The 27,257-nt window shown below is 39.5% G+C and overlaps 1 protein-coding gene across 8 annotated transcripts in view; it reads left to right on the top strand.

The window, feature by feature from the left end:
• Positions 1–27,257, top strand: part of FHOD3 (formin homology 2 domain containing 3) — a 380,756-nt gene that overhangs the window by 246,905 nt on the left and 106,594 nt on the right. For all 8 annotated transcript variants that reach the window (XM_063399128.1, XM_063399121.1, XM_063399112.1 and 5 more), the window contains exons 7-10: positions 8,759–8,870; positions 15,524–15,618; positions 19,662–19,805; positions 21,671–21,903. In XM_063399128.1, coding sequence (XP_063255198.1) covers positions 8,759–8,870; positions 15,524–15,618; positions 19,662–19,805; positions 21,671–21,903 — 584 coding nt within the window. The remainder of the gene's footprint in view (positions 1–8,758; positions 8,871–15,523; positions 15,619–19,661; positions 19,806–21,670; positions 21,904–27,257) is intronic.

The following is a 27,257-nucleotide window of genomic DNA, read 5'->3' as shown; positions in this document are numbered from 1 at the left end:
AACAAGAAATCTCACTGTTGCATCCATTTCTGAACAGATCATCAGGGTAGTGTTCAAGAGAAATGAGGTTATTTTTCATTTATTCTGCTAGTCAGAAACATTTTATTTAATAGACATATGACTAATTCCTAAACATCTGTCATGTTTGACTGTGACTTATAGTCTTTAGGGTCATGGATGTGCAGGAACTACCAAAAACTGGCCTAGTCAGGCAATGTGTTTCCAGATGCTAAGTTGTATTAGAATGACATTATACATACCATAATATATTGTTGTTGGTAGTTTTGCATAAAGCTAGTTTAGTGTGTACCCAACCAATATTTTGCTATCTAATGAAAGGAACAGACTGTACCAGACAATCTTACTCTGTGATCCATAACAGGAAAATGCTAGAAAACTGGGGCCTACACATAAATAAGGTACATGTTTGTAGAAGACAAAAAGATAATAAAGAGGTCTGTTCCTTATCATATTTGATAGCACGTTACACACAAGCATGATTTTAACCAGCAACTGGTTCTCATGTTACTGTGGTTGCTCTCAAGCTAAGTGTTTTATACCTTATTTAAGATAATTCAATCACAATCTTTATCCAGACAGAGAGGACGGTTCTACAGGTACTGATAGTGTTTATTTTCCTGGAGTCCTAAAAGATACCAGTGTTTGGGAACAGTTAATAAAAGAATCAACAGATGATATAATGAAACTGCACTATTTGAAGAGAGAAAGAAAATTAAATCTGAGTGTAAATCTTTACAAGCGAAGCATAATTCCTGGTCTGGACACAGGCTGATGGCAAATTTCCAGTGAAATATTTTTGGTTTGTGTTTTGCAATGGAAAAAACTAAAACTTTAATTGAAACCAAACCCTTTTGTTTCAGCAATATCTGAAAGAGCCAAATAGAAAGGCATTTAAAACTGTGTAACACCTAGTAGGCCTGTGGTTGGGCCCCTGACAAAGGTGTAAGGACACCAGCTCAGGAGTCACCTGAGAGTAAAGAAGTTTAATCCTTTTATGTCCTATAATCTCCAAGTCCTACCCTATCCTCCTTTCTAGTTCAATAATGACATGTAATTTTTACACAATGAGCAGTTCTCGTGGGAGACACTGGGGGGATTGGCCTGGGTGTAGCAGGGAAAAGCAGAACGAGATTGCACTCACTTTATGTGTTGTCCTGGAGAGCTGTGAATGGTTTTTCATTTATCCTCTTATAAAACAAAACAAAAAAGTCATTTTAGACATGGGAGCAGAAAATCACTTCCCCACCTCTTCAAGACTGTCACTGATATTCCAAAAGGAGAAGAGGGGAATGCTCAAAAAACCCCTGTAGCATCTCGTGTCTTGTTCCATGCACTGCAGCCTTAGGTTTATTCAAACAAGGTCTGTCTGATGTGGCAATTGCTGCAAGAGAAACACAGCTACATCAGTAGTTCATTAGAAATGACTTAACACAGGGCTGATTTCTACCCCGAACATTCTTTCAAAGCTCCCATCAGAACTGCATGTATTCATCTGAGAGCCACTTTGACCTGAAGTATGCTTTGATTTGTTGTACAAGTTGCCTACTTCTATGTACAGACTTAGTATTTCCCACTTCTTCTTCTGGACCATGATTGATGTTGTAAATAGGAATTTCCAGGCATGAGCGCTTTTTTTTTTTTTTTTTTTTCCTTTCTTTCTTTTCTGATGATCATTCACTAATCAGTATTTGCTCATCCCTGTGTTTTGTTCATAGACCAGATGAATTTCTTTTTAATGACCTTCTTTCTCTTCATGTCAGAAGTCTCACCACAAATAAATGACAGATACACACCACATGTGTAACACTGCACAGAACATGTAATCATTACCCAGAATGTTTGCAGAGTTCTGAGAAACTTCATTTTCAGAGTAGTATATTGCATGCATTTCTCTGCTATTCCTAGCACTACGCATTCTGGGGAGGAAAAAACTTAAAGGAACATCGAATAATAAGACTTGTTTAACTGATGATTTTGGAGCATCTTGCATCTAAGCTTATAGGGATTTTCATCTCAGTCTAACTCCTTTCAGAGCTTCAGTCCTGAGCTTGTAAAGCCCTTAACAACAGTTTGTTTGCCTTATTGAAGCGTCCCTCTTTGAAGATTTGAGAAAAAAATGGCTTGAATATGAAAATGCAATCTGACATTGTTTTCATGTAAAATTTATAAAAATCTCATTAATTAAAATATAGATATGGCATCACATGCATTCTTATTTGTTCTGTTGGTACATCAGCCCACAGGAACATAGATTGTTTATTAGTTACTAATGATATAAAATGCCTAGGTGTTCACGATACTCAGTACCTAGAATGGGGGTTATTCACATACTTTGTGCATACTGTCTTTAACTGTTGCCTCCCAGCTTTGTGATCCTCCCTGTGCTGTGCACACCCTGTGACTTGGGCAGAGGCTGCGTCTCAGAAGAGAAAGTGGAGGAATTGGCATGTGTCCTTTGCTGTCCATCAAGCAGCTTTTAGGGCCCCAGCACACACAAACTCTTTCTTCTCTCTGGTAAAGAAAGATTACACTGATGTACAAAGTTTTGTTTAGTATTCTGTAGGTCATCTGAATTTTTAAACTTTCCATCCTTAAAAGATGCTGCTTTAAAGTTCTGATGGAAATAAATTAGAAGTTCTTAGCTTAGGTGACACAGAAGGATCTCATTCTTGGGAACATTCCTGCCTTCAGAAACTGAATAAAAAGGAACTGAATTCCTAAATAGACTTGTCACCTGTTTAGGAGTGAAATAACTGAACTGAAATAAATATCAGTTTTGGAGAAGAGGGAGACTAGGATTTGGGTTGTTTCTATGTTCTGTAAGGCACTTTCAAATCCTAGTATTAGGGAATTTCAAATGTTTTACCCCCTAATGTCTTCTGCTTGCTTGTTTGGCACCTCAAGCCCCAATTTTGTCTGGGTTGTGTAAGCACTCTGTGCAACACATTTCCAAAGCTCTTGCTGTAGGTGTTAAGGCTCTTGCTGATGTTTAGCCAGCCCTGCATTCTTCTGAGACAGCTGATCTCCAGTCATCACATCAGAGGTGGCTCTTCCTGCTTGTGCACTTGGTGCTGGAGCTCTTGCCTGGCTTCCTGCAGTGCAGATGTGGGAAAGGTTCACTAAGATGCTGGATGCAGTGGAGACATCCTTTTACATAAATACAAGTGAACAGTGTGTGAAATACTGAAATTACATTGTTCCAGAGATTTCAGAAAATTTGCTAATAATTTAAAAATAGTGGGATGTCATAGAATCACACAATAGAATGGGTTGGGTTGGAACAAACCTTAAAGATCACGTAGTTCCAACCCCTCTGCCACTGGGTTTACTTCCACTAGACCAGTTTACTCAAATCCCCATCAAAGCTGGCACTGAAAACTTCCAGGAATGGAGAATCCATAACCTCTCTGAGCAACATGTTTCGGTGTCTCACCACCCTCACAGTGAAGAATTTCTTCCAAGCATACAAGTATTCTCTGTTTCAGTTTAAAGCCATTACCCCATGGCTGTTCTTAAAACCTCTCTCTTCTTAAAACTTGGGGAAATTACAGGTGTTTCTTTTAGCATCACACCATTTGATTCTGCCTATTTATTCTGAATAAGAGAATAGGAACTGGAACAGGAGTTAATAGTGTGCCCTTGTGTCAAATGAAGGTCAAATACATCCCAGGCTGGACTGGTGGGAGCGTAGCCACTGCGTTGAAGGAAGTGCCTCTCCCTGTTTGGCACTGATAAGACTGCATCAGGAGTTCAGGAGTCCAGTGCTGGGCTCCTAAGTATGAGATAGATATTCATCTAATGAAGCAAGTCCAGCAGGGTTCACCATGATGGTGAGATGGGGTAGAGCACATGCTGTATGAGGAAAGGAACTGGATTTTTTCACCTAAGATAAGGAAAATCATATTAGGGCCATTCCAACTTAAATTATTACTCTGAGATTCTCTCACGCTCAATATTTATATTTCCTTTTACTTGATTATTACAAAACAGACAATATATTATGATATTATACGTTGTAATATTTACATAGAGTATTAATATTTATTTCATATATTTGTTGTTTTTATAATAAATAGTGGCTTTATATAGATACAGTATATCTATATATTATGTATTTTTTAAAATACATATATAAAACCTTCCATTCCAGGAAAATCTCTCCTTTTGTGAACAGAAGATGATTTTATGCCCGTGCAAAATGTGACATTTAGCCACATTGCAGGTGCTGGTGGGAAGCCAATGAACTCTTCCTGCAGCACTAGATGTGAAGTTGGGGGCATCTTTGCATCCCACAATAGAGAAGGGTTCCAGCTTCCCTGGGTACCTCTCCCCAGCAGGCTGAACACTGGTTGCACTGGGTATTTCTTCAGCTGCAGCTCTGCCTGGCTGTATCCTACCAAGAGGATGAGTACCTGAGCTACACTGAGTCCAAGTCTGCACCTGGATTTGGTTTCAGAGGATTTGGCTGTAGTAAATCTTCATTTAAAAATTCAATGTCTGTTTCTCCTTTAAATTTGAATTGCATAAATCCAAAGTAGCTACATCTCCCTAAGTAAAATAATTTTATTCAGTTTCCCTTCCTTACTTTCTTCCTTTATAAAAGAAAAAACAATTTGAATCCTATTTCGATCTGAACTCTACAAAAATTGCTTTGGTCTGTAAGTCAATGAACTTTGTGACAACATTCCTTGTAAAGGTTAAAGCCTTTCCAGACAAGTGATTAACAACTGTGATAAGCCCTTCCATGAGACATGAGTTTTGCAGCCTGTTGTGTGGTATCTCTGTCTGAGTCTGTAATTGTCTAAATATAAAGAGATAAAAGGGAAAGGGATTGCCAAACTGCACTGTATAAGGTAAAGCGAGTCAGAGGGAAAAGGTTTATAATTTTTCTTCTTCCTGTTACATTGCTGGCTTGTTCTTATCTTTAGCCAGAAGATGCTAACATCATTTCCTCTCTTATAAATTGGCTTGCACATGATACAAAAACATGACATGAACTTTCTTTTCTAGCTTAGTAGAGGTTTTGAGCTTCAGAGTTTGGATATTTGAGAATCCTGATTTAATCTCAGAACTGTTAAGAAATTATTTTACTAAGCCAGTGAGTGTGCATATTGCCTCAATGAGCCTTCTTTTTTAACTAAGCAGCAATATTTAAGATGGAAATTTGGATTTAATTAGAACGACCAATGTTTGCAAAATGTTGATAACAGGACTTTTTTTGAGCTAGCATGTTCATCTCCTCTGTTGCCTTTCTAGTCCTGTTTGAAGTAGAAGTGTGACTGGCCCATGGGTTTTAACAAAACCATGACTATTGAAGCAGATTCAGAAAGTGATTGTTCCCCTCTTCAATAGTAAATGAGTACCAGAAAAAAAAATCCCACAGTCTTAAAAGCTTTCATGAAGTTTTAACAGTGATTCAGATAATTAGTGATTCACCTGCTCATGAATGAAATATGAAACTTGTTTCTATTGCTCCCATTGCTGTGCCATCTGGTTAAATCATGTGAAATAAAATTATAATGACTGGCAAAATGTCCCATGACTTCACAAAAGGAAGCAAGAAAATCAGTGAATAGCTCTTGTTTTTTCCTTTTCAGCGATCTCTCAATTTTGAGATTTAGTTATTTTATTTGCAGTCTAGCTATCTAATTAATTGGACAGGTATGTTATGAAAACATTTTAGAACTCATACAGGAAGCTGTGAGGATCTCCCACTTTGGCAGTCAAATAGTTAATCCCAAATGGGAACATCAGGCCCACAGGTGGCCATTCAAGTGAACATTTAACAGATAGAGCATCAAAAAAATTCCCTGTGCTTCACTTGGATTCTGCCACCAGGTATCCCTGAACAGACCTTTCAGAGATTGCCTGGTACCACAGTGGATAATTAGGGCTGATTTTAGCGTGAGCATGTCAGGCTCTGGACTGTTTCTGTGGCTGGGTGTGCAGGCTGTCAGATGTCTCGAAGGGGCTTTGGCTGGCTGAAGACTTTGGTTTCCTAGGGGCAGTGCAGCTGCTCAGTGATTGCCTGCTCCTGTCAAGAAGCACTTTTAATGCAGTTTTGAAAAGCACTGCACAAAGCACAAAGATTGTGTGGGTCATGGGTAGCTAGGTAAGTCCTCAGTATAGACATTGTGCAGCTTAGTCTAGAACTGCAGTGTTTTGCTTTTGTCCTTGCCCAAAGTGTCCAAAGCAGCAAGCAGGTTTAAAGGTGCCCACAAGAGTCCCAAATGCCATTTTCTATTAAGCAGGAAACAGCACTTAGTTAAATGCAGGTTTTCTCAAAGCTAGTGTTTGTGCTAGTGCAAGAAGAAAGCAGCCATGATATGCACCTTCAGTGGAAAGCACCTCCACTTCCAGGGCTGATTGACTCTTTCGCGAGGAGCTGGATAAGCCCTGAAAATTTGCAGACTGATGAACTGAATTTGGAATGTCCTTCTAGGACCTAAATGCCAAGCAAAACGTAGCTCTCCTAATCACTCCTTTTCTCTGGGACTGCTTCAGAGTGGCATTTATTCCTTACAAAACCATCTGTTAGCTTGTTAAGCACAGGAAGCTGATACCTGCAGACAGCACCTGAAATCAGCCAGCTTGAGCCTTGGTCTGGTGCGACTGCAGTGGGCTGCCCTGAGGCTTCACAAGATTTGCAGCGTGGCAGGTGCAGAGGGACCACTCCTTATTGCAGCAGCTGCCGTGGCCAGAAGGCAACAATCTGAGCCAAGGTACTGCCAAAGGTTCTTCTTCCTGGAAGAAAAAGAGATTTGCAAAAATAGACTTAAGCCTGTTGTGTCCCCCGGTGATTGTTGTCATATGGAGACGTATGGGAACTTTGCCATGCAGCACTTAGTGTAAATTCATCCTGTTGTCACCACATGGCCGAGACTTGAGGTTCTTAAGAACCATCAAAAGTAATATCTAAGATTTCTTTTCTAAGGAAAAAAATCCTAATCAGATTAGAAGGTAGTATGTAAATGGTTATCTGCAAAGTAAGTTAATGTTTGAATAGTGTATAGTAATCTACATATAGTATATATAGTAGTCTATAGTAATCTGGTATAACTGCTATTTAGAAAGTAACTTTACAAAAAAAGTAGACTTTTTGGAAATTCTTTCAGTATATTGTTAAACAATTGAACTTGATTCCTAAGAGAAATGTCACTGCAGACCAGCAGCACCATGGTATTAGCCTGATATGCAAATACAGAGATGTACAGTGCAATTGTGGGGAAGTGATTTGTTGTGTTATCAGGTTTCAGTTTCCTTTAATTTGACTAACCCATGTATCTATGAAGTATCACTGCATAGTACAACTGCAACTTAAACTAACCAAGAGTCTTAAGAGACCTGATCAAGCTTGTCACTGAGGTTTCCTGGCTGTCAGCCCTAAAATTTAACAATTTGACAACATGTCAAGCCTGAAAAAAGTCTAGATTCAACAGCTGAATATTTTGCTTTGCTAGTAGTGCCATTGCATGCATTAAGTTCAATTCTGCATGACTGGGTAAACCCCAAGGAACTAGGGAGATAGCTGCCGTCACTGTTGACACTGAACTGTGTGTTAATAGCAGCAAGCTGCATTTTAGCTCATCACATTCAAGTGAGCTCCAGTACATCTCTGTGAGTGGCTATGTGAGGACAGGAACTTGAGTGTATGCCTGTTGCACTTGCAGTCTTTTTTGGAATATAGACACAGTCACTGTCTTGTGACTGTGTGTACATCTATGAAATTATTAATAATGATTTTTTGCTTCCTAGGAGAGTTGTGTTGAGAGGACATGAAAAAAAATTTGGAAATGGAAATTAGTCAATATTGACAGAAACTGTATAATAATCCATTATTTAGATTGAGAGTATAGCAAATTTGAACCAGTATCAATTCCCCCAGTGAAAGCCCTCTCAGCATGTAGAGCACTGCCTGTTAAAAAATCCTCCCCTCAAGTAAAGAGTTGGTTTTTCACATACCTGATCATGCCAAGTAATCATACTTGATTATCCCTAAAAATTCTTACTCAGCTCTTTTAGTCAAATTATCCTCTCTGGAAGTGGGAGCTCTATGATGAAATTGATAGAGTTTGGCTATTGAATTCTAGTAGATCCATTTTACCAATGCTGAGTCTTTGATGAACACTCACTCTTTAAGGATTTACAAAAACCTGGGTTTGAAAACATGCAGGTAGAATGCTCAGTTCCAGTAAATCACACATTTTGTGACAGGGTGGGATAGTTGGAGATTAAACACACTTCCTCCCAAGTTGTGTTTCATAGTGAAGATCAATGTGTTTAATAATTTAGGGATTAAATAATGGCATTATAAGATGAGAAGAAAGCATAAGGAGGCAATCATCCCATCATAAGGCATTTTGACAGGATTAAAGGCTCAGAGCAAAAGGAGGAAATAAATGTATCAGCTCAGTAGGTTCTGGGTACATCAAGCTTTGGCCAGCAATGTTGGGGTATGCAGAGGTGGGATGTTCACCCTTTTGTTACTTGTGGCAGTATTAAGCTTTCATTTGGATTCATTGACTACTGGGGCTTCCCTAGGAGAGCACTGTCCAGTGAACGAAATTCTCAGCCAGCTGACTACTTTTCATTTTTTCAGTGCTGTCACAGCTTAATCTCTTCTGTTTGTATGTTACTACCAGATGTGGACTGCTGGGCTTGCCTCTTGCCCAGTGTCATTTCACACATCTGGAATGCTGTGGTTTGGAGAATGACAAGTCTTGCTCTTTTCTTCCAGTTTCGCCTGGTGGTAAAGACAGCACTGAAGCTGCTGCTGGTGTTTGTGGAGTACACGGAATCCAACGCGCCGCTTTTAATCCAGGCAGTATCCACCGTGGATGAAAAGAGAGGTGAGTAGCCTGACCCAGGGGGTTGCAACATCCCAGCACCACTGAGCACTGCTTTCAGTGGTTCTAGAATTGCTGTCATTGGTGCCTGCTTTGTCCAACATACCCCTCATTTCTAAAAGCATTTTTTTCAGTATTCATATAATCTAAAGTTGTTTGAAGAATTAATTATAATGGGAAAGTGAAGAGTGAAAACTGGGGAACTCAGTTGCCTCCTGGGCCGCCAGAGTCATTGCCCTTTCCCTGCACCCACATGCTAAGTAAAGCCCCCCTGTATCTTCCGACCTCAGAGACTCCTTTGGGCAAGACCGTCTTCCCACTTCCTCCTGGGAAGCAGCAGTCTGATTTAGAAGAGAAAATGATATCTAATCAATGTAATCCCTTTGAAGAGAAAGACGAGGTCAGTAATAGTACAGGCTTTATAGTAAAAGCAAAACCATCTGTTGTTACATTAAAATAAAGCCCTTGAGCAGATATTATACTATGAAATCTGTTACCCTTCAGGCTCATGAAAAATACTTGAATATGTATATTGTATTTTTTACAAATAAATAGAACAAAAATGGTTCTTTCTTGTTCTTCCCACAAAGCCATCACTAAGCTCCTGGGGCATTCTCTCTTGATGCAAAACATTCCTTTGCCTCAAGGGGAGTTTTTGAGGTTAGGAGATCCATTGTTGTGGTCTCAAACATGGGGGTTGAAAGGAAGGTTCCTTCTGAGGAGCAACTGCCTCCATACTGAACTTGTCTGAGAGACCTGATATGGTAAAAGTGAAACAAAAATATGTTGGGGGCTGTGGGGAGAAAGGTGGTGCCAAAAATAGGATAAAGGAGCCAGATTTTGCTTTCAGTTATCAGAATGGGTTGAAAAGAAAAAAGAAGTTATCTCTTATAGCAGGGAAGCAGGAAGGGGCAATTCAAAACAGTGAATTCTGCAGGTTGGCTTTCTGTTTTGAATTAAAACCAGTAAAGCTTACAATGCCATAAGCATAAATATAATTACAATATTCATGTACTTGTGAGCACTGTGACTCATTTTTTCAGTCATTCTTAGTATTTCATCAGCTTTCTGAACTCACCGGTATTCTCAGTAAGTTCAAACTGCCATGTATCTACTATATGCTAATAAATTCATTAAAGAAAAAGGAGAAATGAGTACCCTAAACAAAGTGTTCCCTTCTCTTTCTGTAGAACAGTCTTAGGCAATCATTTACATGCCCCAAAGTAATAAAACAACTTAAGTAACAACACAAGAGTTAAAGAAACTGATGCATGTAGTTAGATGAACGTATGTTAAGAGCATAACGAGAGGTTTTACAGGAATTCTCATACCTGTGCATTGGAGGATTATTTCATGACCTCTTGTAAATACCTTAGCCCAAATAGCCAGCTTTTCCTTCTTCCTATTTTTTAAATTATTTTCATTAAGTAGTTGTACTTAGCTCCATAAGAGAATTTTTTTCCTGGTTTTCTATTTAGTTCCCTTTTTAGGTCATCAACATTAATAGCCACAGAGTCATTTTGGTTGGAAAATACTTTTAGGACCATTGAGTCAAACTATTAACACAGCACTGCCAAGTTCATCACTAAATCATGTCCCTCAGTGCTACATCTGCATGTCTTCTAAATACCTCTGGAGATGGTGACTCCACCACTTCTCTGGGCAGCCTGTTACAAAACCTGACAACCCTTGAAGAGAAAAAAACTCTTCCTAATATCCAATCTTAACCCTCCTTGATGCAACTTGGGGTAATTTCCTCTCACCCTGTCACTTGTTCACTGGGAAAAGAGGATGACCCCCACCTGGCTACAGCCTCCTTTCAGGAGTTGTAGAGAGAAGTAAGGTTCCCCTGAGTCTTCTTTTCTCCAGGCTAAAGAATCCCAGCTCCGTCAACCACTCCTCATAAGGCTTGTGTTCCAGAACCTTCACCAGCTTCATTGCCTTTCCCTGGACACTCCAGCACCTCAATGTCCTTCTTGCAGTGAGGAGTCCTAAACCAAATACAGGATTCAAGCTGAGGCCTCACCAGTGGCAAATACAAAGGGACAGTAACTTCGCTGGTGCTGCTGGCCACACTATTTCTGATCCAGGCCAGGATGCCATTGGCTTTCTTGGCCAGCTGGGCATGCTCTGGCTCATGTTCAGCTGCTGTTGACCAGCACTTCCAGGTCCTTTCCTGACAGAACTTTCCAGCCGCTCTGCCACCAGCGCTGCACGGGGCTGTTGTGACCCAAGTACCAGGACCTTGCTGATCTGCATGCAATTGGCCTTCTACCATTGATCCTCCCTGTTCAGATCCCAGTGCAGAGGTTTGTTGCCTTCAGCAGATCAACACTCCCATCTAACTTGGTGTCACTTGCGAACTGACTGGAGGTGTCCTCAGTCCCTCAATCCAGGTCATTGATAACGATATTAAACAAGATTGGCTCCAGCACTGAGCCCTGGGGAACCCTAAGTGTGATCATCTGCCAGCTGAACTGAACTCCAGGCTCTACTTCTCTCTAGGCCAACCATCCAATCAAGTTTTCTATCCAGTGAAACAATGCATCCACCCAAGCCATGAGCAGCCAGTTTGTCCAGAAGAATGCTGTGGGAGACAGTGTCAAAGCCCTTCACTTTTAGATGTGGATGTGCTATGTTTTAATTTATAATTTTAAATTAGTGGCTTATAAGTGAGAAGTACCTGCCTTTAATGACTGATGAAACAAAACAGAAAAAGAGAAAAAAGCCTTTTCTTGAACCATTGTCATAAATCTTGCAGGTATGTAATTAAGTTCAGCACTGCTTTGATAAAAGTTGAATGTTTCATGTACATACAAGGTGATGAGATATGACATAATTCTTCAACATGTGTACCACACATGATTAACTTATACAACTCCATATTAACTCAGCCTGGTTTCAAAGCGATCCCATCTGTGGTTTCGATGTGTGAATACATCCGTATGCAAACTGAAGTACAGAGATCCACACAAGTACTGGCCTTGCTCTGAGGTACAAGCAGACCATAAATGAATAACTGCATGGCCCTTGTCATGTAGGAATTAGCTTCTCTTGCACTTCCATCTTCTCGGTTTAAGCATACTGAACTGCAAAGGCTCTGGAAGGTGGAGCTGGCACTGCATTCTGCTGTCTAGGGCTTCTCTATCACAAGCATATTTTAGGATGGAAATTAAAGTCAAATGGCTCTCATTATCAGTTCTCTGCTTTTCTGGCCATTTCATTCATAGTTAAAGTCCACTAAATTAATGCACATAGGTACAATGGAAAATTCATTCATATATAAATAGCCAGTAGTACAGGGGTACAAGATGTCTAGGTCTTCCCAAAAGTGTTACTACCTTTGCATCCTCTAGCTGCTGGAGACAGGCACTTCTCTAAGCTGGGGGCAGTTCTCATGCAAGGTTCTGCCCTTGTGCAAAATATTTCATGCTTTTTACAAACTGTGCAGATGTTTTGTAGTTGTGGTCTCAAGGTTTTGTGTATGACATGAACAAAAGCGTTAAAATAAATACGTGAAAAGATTTAAAGAGGAAACTGAGAAAAGACCGTGACTTAAAACAATGGGCAGTATTATTCAGAAAATAGACTGTATTAATGTAATATCGGCTTGATTGTTGCAGCCTTATTGTTCTTTGTTTATACACCTTGCATGGTTACTTGTAACACTGTGAGCAGCATCAGAGTTGAGGCTACAACCTCCCTGTCAGAACAGCTGCGATAAAGAGCTCTTCCCAGTGACAAGCCTCCAAAGGGCAGTCAAGCAGTTCTCATTTTACCCATTAGAAGGCAGGAGAACACACAAAACTCAAATCTCTGCTGTTTCACTTCACTGAGACTGTTTCATCAATCCCATTGATTTTGCCACAATTCCTGCATAAAAGACATAACCTAATGGAAACATCCCCATCTGCTCCCAGAAAAATCACTGGGATGCTATAGCATCATTCTTCTACATCATCATTTTTCTGAATCAGGATCTGGTGAAGGAAGAAATTCACCTATTCCCCAACTAGAATCAAGAGGAGGCAGTGCTATCAATGACTTGGCAGAGCTACTCCAGAATGTACAAGATGAAACCTTTCTTTCCAAATGCAATTTTCCTCATTATGATCTCAATCTGCACTGGTCTCTTTTCACTTTAAGCGTGCTGGACTGTGCAGGCTCTGGAAGGGGGAGTCTGAAAGGGGGAGCTGAGCTGGATCTGCATATATCCCCTGCTGTATGGATCATAGGTTGGAAACTGTAGATTCTCATCATATATATGCAAAAATATTAACCCAAGGACAGCAAAGCAGTAACCTCATGGTGCAACTTCCGCAGCAGAACTGTCTTATCCTGGGTGGATAGTAGATGGCCTTACAGCTATTTCCATGTTCACTTCTTGGCTGTTCAGATTGAGATCACAATGGGGGAAATAGCACTTGAAAGAAAGGTTTAACCCAGTACAGATTGGAATAGCTCTGTCAAAGTCATTGACAGTACCACCTCCTCTTGAGTGTAGTTAGGGAATAGATGAAGAATTTGGAATTTAAGACTAGATTTTGGAAGTTTAGTAGCAGAAGCATAAAGAAAGCCTTTGAAAGATAAATGAGCTGTTACAGGGCTGCCTTACTAGTAAGTGTGCCCAAGCAACAATTTTTTAAAACCTATATTCTAAAATAAAATAGCACTGTTGCTAGAAGAAAATTATATCTCATCCTTGCAGGTAAGCAGCAAGGAGACCATGAAATTATTATTTTATGGTAATGAAGAATTATTGAGACATTCAGAGAAAGAAAACAAACCACCACATGGATGCTGCCTAAAAACAAACCAGGATTGTTGCAATAAGAGAAGAACCTGCCTGCAATAACAAAGGACTCTCACTGAATAATTCAATGGATTAAATAATTATGTTTTTATCCTGTTATCAACTCACTGTTTTTCCAAAAGGCGTTATTGTGAGTCAGGCTTGCATGGTTTCCCCATTTTGTTTCTCTTTCCTATTTCCTTCCATTTTTCAGTTTTTCATTGAAAACCACAGGAAAACATTTTTGTAGTGAGAATATCATTCCTGCTGATCATATATCATTTGCAAGCTGAGTGAATTTGTTCCACATGACTTTTGAACTACACTGCACAAAATGTCTGGCATTATAGAGAATCCGGTAAAGAGGTGTCTAGTGTATTTTCATTACAGACATGTACTTGAATTAGTATTTAATTAATAATGCATATAGATACATCTGGAGAGCTGAGAGTGAATCCCCCTCCTCCTTTGATTTTGCTTAAGGTAAAAAAGCCCTGACTCAGTAATAAAGATCAAAGGCTGTCTGAGGGGGGAAGAAAAAAAAGAGAAGTATTGCTGTCTGCACATACACTTTTAGGATTTTCCACACAGTGCACTGGCATTGCCTTGAAAATGCAGATCCTTGGTTAGCAGAGATATCATGTCTGGGTAGCAGGGTACATATATATCATCTTTAATGAGCAAGGGCTGGTACAGGGTAATACAGAGTTTATGCCTTGGGGTGACTGATCAGTCAGCGACAGGTGGCTGTGATGGCACATTTGCATTTTGCTGCCTGATTGTACTCAAACTCTCATCATCTCTCTCGTGTTCAGGGGATGTGGACTATGGGGATACTCTGCATGTTTCCCTCTGAAGCCAAGTGACTGTCACAGTTATGTTTGCATAGTTGAATTGAGGATATCTCTAGGCTAAGGTTAGCTCTCTGCTCATCTTCACCTTTAACTTTACTCCAAAAAAACCACTGAATTGTGTTCTTTCATTATTTATTTCAGTTTTCCTAGATAAAATTTGGTAAATGTAATCATCTTGCTGTTCAGTCATGTGAGATAGAACAGTTTTACAAGGTACCTTCCACACAAGAGGCTGAGTCTGGGTGGTGTGTTGTTCTCTTGATGTTTTTAGCACAAACTCACTAAACCATTAGAGTTTAGGTATATGAGAGAAATATGCAAATTCAAATCAACATGCAAATCAAACAAAAACTAAAAGCACAAATTTTGACCTTTCTTGGTGGAAAATGAGAGAATCATATCTGAAAGTTCTGTAGATAGGTTTGCTATTAAAGTAATTTGAGAAAGAACCACAGCAAAAATCTTTTCCCCTGATTGATCATTTCTTTTATCCAAGACACATAGCTTGTAATTTGAGAAAACTGTTTCTCTGCCACAATGTTTTGTTAACCTGACTTACCTTAGTGCAGTACAAACTTGGCAATAGCAGCAGAAATAGAAGAAGCAGGCACAGAAAGCAGAGCGTGTAGGTCTCTGCTGAAGATTTATCAAAGCGTATATGAACCTATGATAGGCTGGGCAAAATTGCTGTCACTTGATCTTTAGCATTTTGGTGTCAGTCTCACTGTGCTGACAAAGCTTCCTTTGTCATCAAGGGAAAGAAGTTGGTACCTTTGGAGAGAGTCCACCTGCCCTATTTTCTATCCCTCCAATAGGCTGGACTCTAGTTTTCACTGCCTACTTTAACTTCACTCTCTGGGGAGCAGGAGAGACTGTAGACAAAGCTGGATATTTCTGCTTGAACTTTCACCTGGCCATGTATTCCAACCTGTGCTTCTTCTTGGATGAGTGTTTTTGCTGTAGCTTTCCATTTTGATCACTGTAGCCAATGGTTTCTGCTTTTTCTCTAGGAGCCAAGCCATGGTCCAACATCATGGAGATACTGGAGGAGAAGGATGGAGTTGATACGGAACTACTGGTTTATGCAATGACCTTGGTTAACAAGGTTTGTTAACTCTGTTAGCATGACTGGTGCAGATAATATTGTTTTCTATTGTATGATGAACTTCCCTGTTGAGAGTGTATGACAGAGGAGACCTGTCATAGAGAAGTAGCAGAACAAGCTGTAATCGATCAGCACACTCCTGTTACTTGTGCTGCAGCCACCCAGGGGCAGGAGCCAGGAGCAGAATTGTTATTTTGGTGGATGTTGTGTGGAGCTGTGGCCTGACATTGCTCCTCGCCCAGCGCTGACAATGCAGTGCAAAAGGAAAACACGACAAACTAACTCAACAGACTGTCCAAGGGGAGAGAGAAAGCAAGTGCTGGTGAAAAGATCACATTCTCACAAAAGCTTGTGTTGTACAGAGTTTTCCAGTTCATAGAGTTTAATTTTTTTTTCTTTTGCTGAGATACAAATATGATGAATTTTCTAGGTCTGAGTGCTAGTAAGAGTGCATCTGCTTAAAAAAGTAAGGTTACATTTTTTCTTATTTCCCTATATTTTCTGGTGACTGGATTTAAATCGCATAGTTTTCCAGTAAAGTCAAATATTTTCTGAAATATTGACATATGCTATTGGGAGGGAGAAAATGTAAGGTCCTTGGAAGTTAGAAATTTATTAGTCTAAATTCCTTAAAAATCAGCATCTAGTTATAGACAAATTGTAGGGAGGCTACTAAAATTAAAGATTATTTTTTTAAAGAGCACAGAAAGCCAGCATACTCTTGGCAGACAAAAGAATTATGTGGTTTATGGTTATACTTAATAGAGCAGAATATTAGGAAATATTATTATTGCTCATTGTATTCACTTGAAGATGCTGAGTTTGTTCGTGGAGGTTATACACCAAGCTGCCAGCTTGTTGGGTTCTTGGCTACACGATTGGAACTGTGGTTGCTTTTTTGTTGGGTTTTTGTTTCGTTGTTTTTTGGTTTTTTTTATAAAATGCTTTCTTAATGACAGATATTTTCCAGCAAATATGCCTGAGAGAGACTAACCTCTCCTGGTGATATACCTGATCTTACTGTACTTATGCTTAGAGTCACCCTTGCGCCTGTTTCCACCGTAGTAAGGATCCTCCTGAGTTTACACCTCAAGGTGTAAGCAGGTTCCTAAGGTTCCTCTGCTTTACACCTTCTTTTGTTACTGATTCCTCTTCCTTAGATTGTTCTCTTCATCATTTGTGCAGTCGTAACCTACCTTGTGTTTGACTTCCTCAAAGATTTTCCCTGCTGATGCTTTTATTCTCCTGAAGTTGATTCCTTTAGTCTGAGTTTTTCAGTACATTTAAAGCTATTTTTAGGAAGAGGTAATTCTTTAAAAACGTACAAGAAGAAAAAGCATGTCACAGTCAAAGGAGCAAGGCAGTTATGGAGATCAAGGAAGAGAGGAATCCCACAAATCCACACTTATAATTATGATCTGGCTTATGGGCAGAATTATGATGTTTTTAATGGGATCTTTTTCATGATTATAGAGAAAACAGCAAGCAGCATGTAACAGTTGTAATTTTTCCCCCACAGAGAATACAAAGTAGGCTCAGAGGGTTTCAGCCTCTCTAGACAAGGAAATGTCAAAGTTTTCAGTGTGGGCAGAGTCCTCATGAAGGATTTGTCTTAAGGAAGCATGCTTGTATGCTTTTTTCTTTCTCCATGTGTCTATCTACAGACTGTTTTCCTTCCTGCTCCAGAGCAGAAAACAGAATATCTGCCCAGACATAAGAATTGCTCCAGTCCTTTTATCCTTTCCGTCTCTTTTGTTGATACTTAACCAAATTAGTTATGCCAATATTTTGTTAACCCTCTCTTATTTTGTGAGGATTTAGGCATTAATGAATCTCTTAGATGAGAGTGATCCCAGTGCAGATACTTCTGGTTATGCATAGTTCCAGTATAACCTTTGAAATCTTCCTGGAGTAGTTAGAAGTTGGATTTGATATGCTTTAGGCTCTGAAAGTGGATCTGTGTAATGACAAACGGTCCGAAGGAAAAATATTTTATTTCTATATTCGGGAGGTCAATTGTCCAGTTCTAGTAAACAACATGCAGTGAAAATTGGATTTACACTGCTGTGTGCTTTAAAATTATAATAACCAATAAAAGACTGCTGACAACAGCAGTTGCCAGTAAATACTACCTTATGCTGCTGTTTTTCCAGTCCAGAGCTTGCCTTACCTTGGATTTTAAAAAAGCTATACTTGAAGGTGGGTGATCTGCAGATCAACATTAAGATAATTTCCTGTTATTTTTGGAAGTAAATGCTTGGAAGATCTGACTGTTCCTTCACCGTTTTGCAGATAAAACATCACGTCCTACTATGCATAAAAACATTTGTGTCAGAGTAGTTGCTGTACATGTCTTTCATTTGCAACTGAAAGCCTCATGGTTGAACATTTTTCTATTATAATATTTTCACATCCAAGTTAGAGTTCCACTGAATCTTCAGTGTGAGAACTTCATTTTCTGAATCCTTAGATTTTTGCTCAATGTTAGGTGTCAGTTTAGGAAGGAACAAAATAGATGGTATCTGTTTTCAGAACTGTTCAGGACATTTTAGTTTCATAGCCTTCAGGGGGTTCTAAACAGAGGCTTAAATGCTGTCCTGGAAAGAGACAAAATCTTAATTAAAGCCTGAACATCTAACCCTAACACTTAATTGATCTTTGTGCTAAGAATTCCTGTTGTGGTGGATTTCACTAGTCAATAATCCTGAAATGACCAAAGAAGAAAACGTTGTTGTATTGTGTTTAGTTAGGAAAAAAAAAATTAAATCTAAGTTGTTAATGCACATATTTCAGTGCCTTACATCACAGGAAAGAGGTGCTTTAACAGGACAGCTATGTCAGCTGCCTGTTTTTCTCTCTTTAATTAATTTCTCTCTCTGTAATCCAGACCCATTTTTCTGAATGTAAAGCTGCTTGGTGTAGGGAGGCAGCCCAGAGGGGCTGCTGTTTTCTGCACTCTGCTGCTCAGAGCCACCTTGGAGAAGATGGGCTCCAGAAAAACAGCACTCACAGAGCACAGTCCATCCCAATCCAGGCATGAGAAAATGAACTCTGCTTGGAGAGGGCCTGGGTTTTGCATCTCTTTCTCTCCTCTGCTGGGAATATAGATAAATTACTTAGCTAATTGAATGGGAGAGAGGAAACTACTTCAGAGTAAACTTCTCTCTGCTGAGCTTATCCAGAAAAACTGTGTTGCTTCCAGCCTGCACTCTCAGGTATTTTGCAGCAACAGCTCTGCATAGACTGGTTCCTGTGGGGAGGGATGTGTTACCCTGCAGGTAGGTGGCACGGTGTGTTCAGAAACTTCTACTCAATGTGTGCAGGGTTAAACTAGTTTTTCTGCATCATGCATGAGGAGCAGTAAAAATCAGCACAAACTGACTAGAGATCAGTAGCAAGTAGCAGTAGGAATTAGGGAGTCAGTGTACCTTTAATAAGACTTTTTTTAATTTGAAAGGGAGGAGAGGATTCACTATCTCTGTAATACAAAACAATTTGTGCTCAGGGAATGACTGCTGCTGCAGTTGTGGAAGATGGTAGGCACATGGTGCAGGATATTTCCTGCTGTCCTGACATCACACAGCTGTGCATTGGACTTTTTCTTCTTAAAGCTAAGCTTAAAAGAATCAGTGAGGACTGAGCTTTATTCTTTAGTTAAATGTTTTAGGTTTTTTTTCTCCCTCGTTGCTTTTATCCCTCTGTTTGATGGTTTAAAATTCTCTGTTCTTTAAGTCTGTACTTGAATGCAGCCAGAAAGAATCCAACTGTGTATTTTAAAGACCTATAATTTCCATACTTTTTTGTGTAAAATAACAACATTGATTTGTTTTGCCAATTAGTAATTTTTCTACACAGTGCAGAGAGTTGTTTGTTAAAAGCTTTTGCCACTTGTTTTTTTGTTTTCTATTGGTGTCTCTAATCCCACATCATGAGTTTTACTTTATTGAAATCATACATAGCACCACTTGCCACCCACTTTTAAAATCCTTTGTTTAATTCTTTTCAAAACAAACAGATTTAAATGTTTTTCCTTTGATTCTTAGACGCTGTCAGGATTGCCAGATCAAGACTCTTTCTACGATGTGGTGGACTGTTTGGAAGAGCTAGGCATTGAAGCTATTTCACAGAGACACTTGAACAAGAAAGGAACAGACTTGGACTTAGTTGAGCAATTTAACATTTATGAGGTAACATAACATGCCCTGTTTTATGCATCTTACAGCTTGTGCAAACTTCAAAGCTGAGAGGAGGGGGGGAATGTAACCTAGGTGAAATTTGGTTATCTTTCCTATTTTAAAAGAAAACCATCTGGTTCTGTAAGTATTATACACATTTGTATATGTGACCTGCTATGGCACATAGCTGCCTTTAATGCAAAGGCATTTCATATTAAAGCTGGGGCGTAGTCCAAGGCAAACCATCACGTTTACTACCCTCCTCTCTGCAACTGCTAGTTACACATCTGAAGCAAGTCGAAGTTCTTCCCATGTGCAAAAGTATTCAGCTCATCAAAAAGGTTCGGCTGAGCTCAGCTTCACAAATACCACTTGTTCTGCAACTGAATATCCAGCAAGTCCACGTTTAAGAGTTTACGCTGGACCAGATCCTGCTGCAGTTTGCAGCAATGGAGTAATGAGTGACTCCACATTTACCACCTAGGTATAAAATAACTACTTCTGAACATTTATAGTAGGGGTAGGATATCCAGTTTCTTAATAATTAGCCTTTTTTCAAACTTCGGGAAGTGTTGGAGCTAGAAGGTTTAGGCTGAAGTTGTAATGTAAATATGAATTAGTGTTTTAATGTGACAAAATTAAATTACTTCATCTCTGCCAAAAGTCCAGTAAAGGGTTTAATAGATTTGATTCTCCATTTTCTCCATCAATTCTACTCCTATGCCACCTCACTAACTAGCAGAGTTAAGCTATATATACAGCAACTTTCAGGAAGAGCAGGAGAATGAGAGGGCTCAATAATCTTTCTTTTTCTGTCATCAGAGACATCATCTTTTAAAGCCCTTTTTAAAATATAGTGATTAATCTTAAAAGGATGGATTGCTTTTTTGTGAATGCTGCACCTACTGAAAGACTTAATTGCAGAATTGGGGGCTGACTTAGTTAAGTGCCAGTTTTTTCTTGATGACCAAATTAATTTTAAACATCTGTGTAGATTCTTCCTTTTTTCTGCCAATCCTGTTTTTTTTTTTACCTGAAAAATCTGTTTTTCCTCATAGAAACAGATTTTATACCCCAAGCAGAGATACCTCACTTCCCCCTTTGTTTTTTTTTTAAACTTCTGGTAAGTATTACAAGAGTAATGAGACTAATAGAAACAGGAAGATAGGCATTCTTCTGATGACACATATCACTCTTTCTGTACCTCTGCCTGCTTGGGTGGATCTTTCTCATACAATGTTCATTTAAATGTTAGGCTGCCTTTCAGATGACAGCCACTAGTTACTGTGTTGTTTCTGCCAGGGATATCTCTCCTTATGTACCGTAAGATAACACTTTGTTTCTATGAGAGGTACTTCTCTTTGGTACATCAGGGGCGTGCAGCAGTTCGAGCTATTTCACACTGCACCCATGCTTTAGTCCTCTGCTATTTCCAACTCTCTAGATGGTAACTTCCACTTAATCGCTACAAGTGTCATGTCTGAACATGAGGAAATGTTGAAATCAGTCAATGCATGGAGTTTTTTCCTGTTGACTTCACCAAAACCAAGTCTTCACCTAAGTATTTTGGAAGGATATAAAGAGGCCTAGTTGTCCAAGACTGCTCCGTTCCCTTGAAAATTCAGTCCCACATTAAAAAGAAAACAAACAGATTAGGAGATGCATAAATGTGTTGTTACAGGTCCTATAGTGTTGTATGCAAGGCATCAGTATATAATTCCATTGTTAGAGCTGCCACACTGCACTACTGGATAGACAGCGACTTTCAGGGATAGCTATAGAAACAGGGATGCTAATAGGGGTTAATCATGTTGAGACCAGGAAAGTTTTAAGCCTAGGTGTGAAGACCTGTGGCAGCTTCTTCCTTTCTTTCTCAGGTGACGCTGAGGCATGAAGATGGAGATGAGGGTGCTGAGCCCCCTCCCAGCGGGCGCAAGGACCGGCGCAGGGCCAGCCTTGGCGCGGGCGAGCGCAGGGGGCTGGAGCGCCGGCGGAGCCGCAGGCACTCGGCGCAGAACGTCAAGAGCACCTTGTCGGCACCCGCCAGCCCCTGCGCGCAGTCCAGCTTCGTGCTGAGCCACGGGCAGCGCGCCGAGGAGCTCAGCGAGAGGTGAGGCTGGGAGCCGGGGGATGCTCCTTTCTTCTCCCGTGACTTTCTGTCCACTGGCTTTTCTTTATCTTCCGCTTTTCATTGAAATAAAAATGAAAAAATGCAAAAGCATATTCAGAGTTAAAACACCAGCACAAAGAAGAAATTGATTTGTAGGTGACTTACCTACATAGCTAAGTAGTACCATACATCTTTGGTACCATACATCCTAGGCAAGTGGACCCAAACCACATGAGATAGAGCATGGGGAGCTACCTCAGCTTAACTTCATCCACTGACAGATTTTATATTAACTACGCCCACTTAACAGAAGATTGTAACAAGAGCATGGTAACATTAATTCTGAGCCATTTGTCCTGTGTAGGTTACAGTATATGTTTATTTTTTCCTCCTTGTCATTCCAGCATAAATATTTGCCTTTGAGGCTGCAGCATAGTAGTGAATACATCTAATATTTTATAATTAGCAAGAGAGGCAATAATGGCTAGCTGAGCAGCAGTCTTCAACAGTGGGGTCATTGAGGATGGTGTCTTTACCAGTGCTATGATGGTTGGCTTAAGCTGTGTGTGCTTAGGAAAAAAAGGAGTTCCAGATCCTCAGCATGTCTGACTGCTGCATAGAGGGCTGGAAGTAATTTCACCAAAGTTAGATGTCTGATCAGCTCTCCTCTCTTTGATATCAGTGGAGTGCAGCAAGCACTGGTGGGCCTTCAGTTATCTAATGTGTTCTACATGCCTAAAATTTTGACCAAGATGAATCAAGCTCTGAGACTTGCTGTTTGTTGACTCTAAAGGGAATCTGGCTGACTAGCTCAGGTGGCGATACATAAGCTGCAGACAGCAAAAGCTGGACACTGTCATCTCACTGCTGAAGATGCAGTTTGAAAAACATAAGCATGGTCTGTCAAAGAGCATATTTTACATTAATTTTAACCTTTGGGAAGTTCATTGAAGGTTTCTCTTGGTTAGCAGGGGATGTAAATTTGGAGCCTTAAAATTCTGTGTTGCATGTAAAGCAGTCCTTCTTGCAAAGAGAGGTGATTTGACTAAAGTTTAATGATTTCTGCCAGTATGAAAATGTAAGACTCCAGATAGTTGAAACAGTAGTTACGTGTTGTATACCACATAAATAGCACTTTATTTTCTTTTTTCTTTTTTTCTTTTGGCATTTGGCAACACATTATTACTTGTTTTCCATCACCTTCCATGGCCTGGTCTTTAGTGGGCTGACAGCTGAGAGCCCCATGGTCTTACAGGCTGATGACAAAGATGACAATGCATTTGGGGATGAGTTTAAAGCATCTGCAGTGTGAATACAGCTGGGAGCTTCAGCTGCTCTGCATTGGATGCCTTGTGCATGACCTTGGGTCCTGCCTCAGGACTTAACAATTTGACTGCAAATCTGTAGCTATCGATGTGGAGCAGATATTTACATTTACAATTATAAGATTTCTATATAATTTATATATATATATATATTGTTGTTGTTTGTTTGGGTTTTTTTGGTTTTTTGGTTTTGTTAAACTGATCAAATTGTATTGGAAATGAGGAGATGCTTCAACTCTGCAGAAATTGTTCATTCCCTTACTGTTAATTAATTAAACAAATAGAAGCCATGCAGGAAAACAGCTTCTACCAGTACGTCTCCTCACTATTACTGTCTGTGCTTGCTAGCTTTATTTTGCAGTCTTTTAATAAATTTGTGTTTGAGCTAATTTTTAGTGGGATTGGAATAGAGAGAATAAAAAGACAACAGATTAGTTTCAGAAGCTCTTTGAAATATTTTTAAACCAACATCACATAATTCCAATAATCATGCTTTTTTGAAAAAAAATTTGTCCAGTTCTGCTTCTTGCACTCTTAGACAGTGACATGTTTTAAAGCATAATATAAGCTTAAATACAAGAAAGAAGTCTTTATCTAAGTAGTCACTTAATTTCATGTTGCCATTATCTTCTGTAGGACAATAATTAAATTCTCTTCAATTCCATTTGGAATGTCCAACTTGGTCACTTGGCTTTGTAAGGAAACAGGCATTCAATTATGAATGTGTGTAATTCTGATCTTTACTTTGCATATCAGTTAAGTAAAAATACTGCCTCAGCCCACACCCCCATTCTCCAGTTCTTTTAGCAGGTAAAGACAGAATATTATTGTAGCTAGCAAATCAGATTTTTTTCACCATGAGACATCATAAACTACAAAGTATGTTCAGGATTTGAGGATGCAAGTTCTGTGCTCAGTGAAATTGTTTTAAGTTACCATAAAAAGGAGTTAGTCAACTGCTGGATCATCTGTAATTCTCATTTTTCTGGTAAAGTGTGTTTCTGGTAAACAAGCTTTTCAGATAAGCAGATTCTGTCCTTCACATTTTTAGATTCATTATCCTCCCAAATCTGTAGTTGTGGTAGGAAGAGGAAAAACAGCCTTCCTGCTTTATCGTATTCCAGTAAGTCTCAACTTTCAGTGAAATAGTCCAGATGTGTGCAACAGTATCTCTACACCTGATAGCTAAACTGAGAGTGGAAAAAAAAGGAAAAGTCTTACGGCTTCTATTCATTAATGTTTAGGCAGAAAACTAGTGAAGTTTGAATGAGTCCTTTAAGGTTTTTTACACATTTATAGAATTTGAATTTGACTTAAATGGAAAGAGGTTTTCTGGAATAAAATTTTCAAATTTGAGCACATGGTCTTCAATGCTTGATATTTGTTGGTTTAAAGAACTTGAGTGGAGCATCATAAGTTTAGATCTTGTGGCAATTTGTATTGAAATTTTAAAATCCTGTGTTAGACTATGATGCAGCATCACCTGATTTTGTCAAAAGAAATGCTCATTATGGCCCTGCTGCTTCCATTGTTAATGTTGTAGAGAGGAATCTATATAAATGGAAAAAAATTACTTATTACCTCTGTAAATTGAAAATTCCTTCTGTTCAGCCATGGAAGAACTGTCTCTTGCTAATGATCTTTTGGTTCATAACCCTGATTCCTCTTGAGAGAGGAAAAAAATTGGCAGTAAGTTTTTGCAGTGCTGTATTTCCCAAAAAATAGTTACAAAATGGATTTCAGTCTTTATTCCTTCACTACATTTTCTTTCCCAGTAGGAATTGTAACAATACTAATGATAATTTTACTGTGTTGTTCCTGCTGAAACTTCTAAACTTTGTGTGTGGCTGCAGATGTCTTATGTCTGGTTTTACAGTGGATTAGACCCAGCGGAATTGCTTCTGATGGACACAGTTAGAGACTGAAGCTGCACTCTTACACTGTACTAAATTGTATTTTGGGAAATATTCTAGGTTATTTTTGGACTTCTGTATCAAAATCAGTAGAAGGTTGAAGTTCTTTCCCATAATTCTCCTTCCCACAATGTTCATGTTTCTTTTCTTTCTAGCTCATCAGCTGTTTTGGCAATTTCTTTGCTTTTGTTTACCACATCAAACAGGTTGTCCACAGTCATCTGCTTTGTGTCAACAGATAAGTCTTCCAAAAAGAGAGAAATTCATGGGGCCGGTAAAACAACAACAAAAAAAAGACAGTAGTGGCCAAATTCTGTTCTGTCTCACAATGGTCTATATCCAGAAAAGCTGTCTGAAGTCAATGGAGTTGGTCTGATCTACACCAGGCTAATTGAGAGCAGACTTTGGGTTTTGAGCTGGGAAAAGTTGACCGTAAATGCTAAGGGCGACCAAAAGGAAAACTTGCAGGCCTTTTTCATCCACTTGGCAGCCTTTTTCCAAACTAAATGTATTGCTTTTTCGCCTGTGGTTCAAAACAATAAGGATCCAAATCTGCTTTGTGTTAAAATAGTTTTCATGGAGAGCAAAGCCCAGCCTGATGTGCCTGTTACTAAATAAATAAGAAGTTGATAACAGCTAGTAACTACGAAAGGCTGGAGGTTGATTTAAAGTCTGTACCTACTGCAGCATGCTTTAAGATGCCTGTCCTGACCAGCAGCAGGTCTCCTTTGCTAAAACTCCTTTCTCTTACCATGATGGCGTAGAGCACAAATAAGTCTGGCGGGAACTTCAGTCCTGTTAACATGATGCTTTAAATGCTGTGCTGGAGGTACCTCCTAAGGTTTTCTGCCCTGGTCCAAACTGAGTGCTTTCAGTCTGTGGTCTAGCATGCTGCTTCTTATGCAGTAGACTTCTAAACGCATTGTTCCATGGGTTGTGTTGTTTGTTCGTTTTGTTTTTAAAGTAAAGCTAGCTTTTTTCCAGCGACACCATGGATAGAGTCAGGGAAAAATGTAAGGAGTGGCATGGAATTTGCACTAGATTTATGTTGTTATTGTGTGCAATGATTTATGGCTAAATAAGCATTAAAAGGCAAATTTCTGTCTCTCAGTCTCATCCTGACTGGGTTTCAGAGAGTAAAAGGCAGCCTGCTCAGAAGTGCTTAGTGCTGTCATGAGCACTGCGCAGCTTCTCTGAGTTGTGTCCATAGAAATCAGAAACAAATGCTCCTCCCAGTTTCTCAAATTAATGTTTCACATTTTGCTGTGCATTTCCCTTTCTTCAGTACTTCAGCACAGAGACCATACTCATCTCTCACCTTGGGTGTCGCCTCAGAGCTGTGTCACCCAGACCTTAGCAAACATACTCAAGTGAGCTTCTGGGAGATTTACACGGACACCTCTTACCAGCATTTGAGTGAACGGCTCCATCACTATGGAATTAGTTACAGTGAAAGACTGAGGTTTATGAAGTTGTGAAGGGCTAGGATTACCTCTCTTCACTAGACTCTCTGCTTTTTATATCCATAGCTTTGATTTGTTTTATATTATCAAAAATGACCAAAGAATCGCTAAGATCGATCTTGTAACACTAAATATGTTCGTCTAGACATAACCTGGCCGTGGTTAGAACTTTCCTGTCAGTCTTCCTGAGCTGGATACCTCACAAGTGAAAGAACTGACTGCCATCTTAAGAACTTACCAGAGTGGAGCCTGCATTCTGCATCAGTGACCAAAGCAGGCTTTAGCAAGCTTTCTCTGAGTAGATCATAAGGCTAAAAAAGATGTGAGGAAGATCAACTGTTCAGGTCCACCTGAGTCTTCCAGATTTTCAATCTGAAGAAAGCTGACCTTCAGGAGAACTATATTGATAAGGTAAAAACAACAGAGAAGGAAAAAGAGGATGATGTATCTATGAACTTTGCTTTTTTTAGGGTACTGCCTGCAAGCCTGTTAGGACTCTTCCTCTGAGCAAAGAGCAGCACAGGGAGTTCCAAAGTTTCCCACAGATTTCTAGGCTAGCTGGACACAGCTCCATTGCACAGTGCACCCTGGGCTTAAGGTCTTTCATACCCTTTATGGTCCTAGAAAAATATTTCCTAGGGAAATAGTGGTCT

Source organism: Prinia subflava, chromosome 1, assembly GCF_021018805.1.
Source record: "Prinia subflava isolate CZ2003 ecotype Zambia chromosome 1, Cam_Psub_1.2, whole genome shotgun sequence".
Lineage (NCBI taxonomy): Eukaryota > Metazoa > Chordata > Aves > Passeriformes > Cisticolidae > Prinia > Prinia subflava.
Note: the sequence above shows the minus strand (reverse complement) of the source record. Positions and strands in the feature narration are given on the sequence as shown.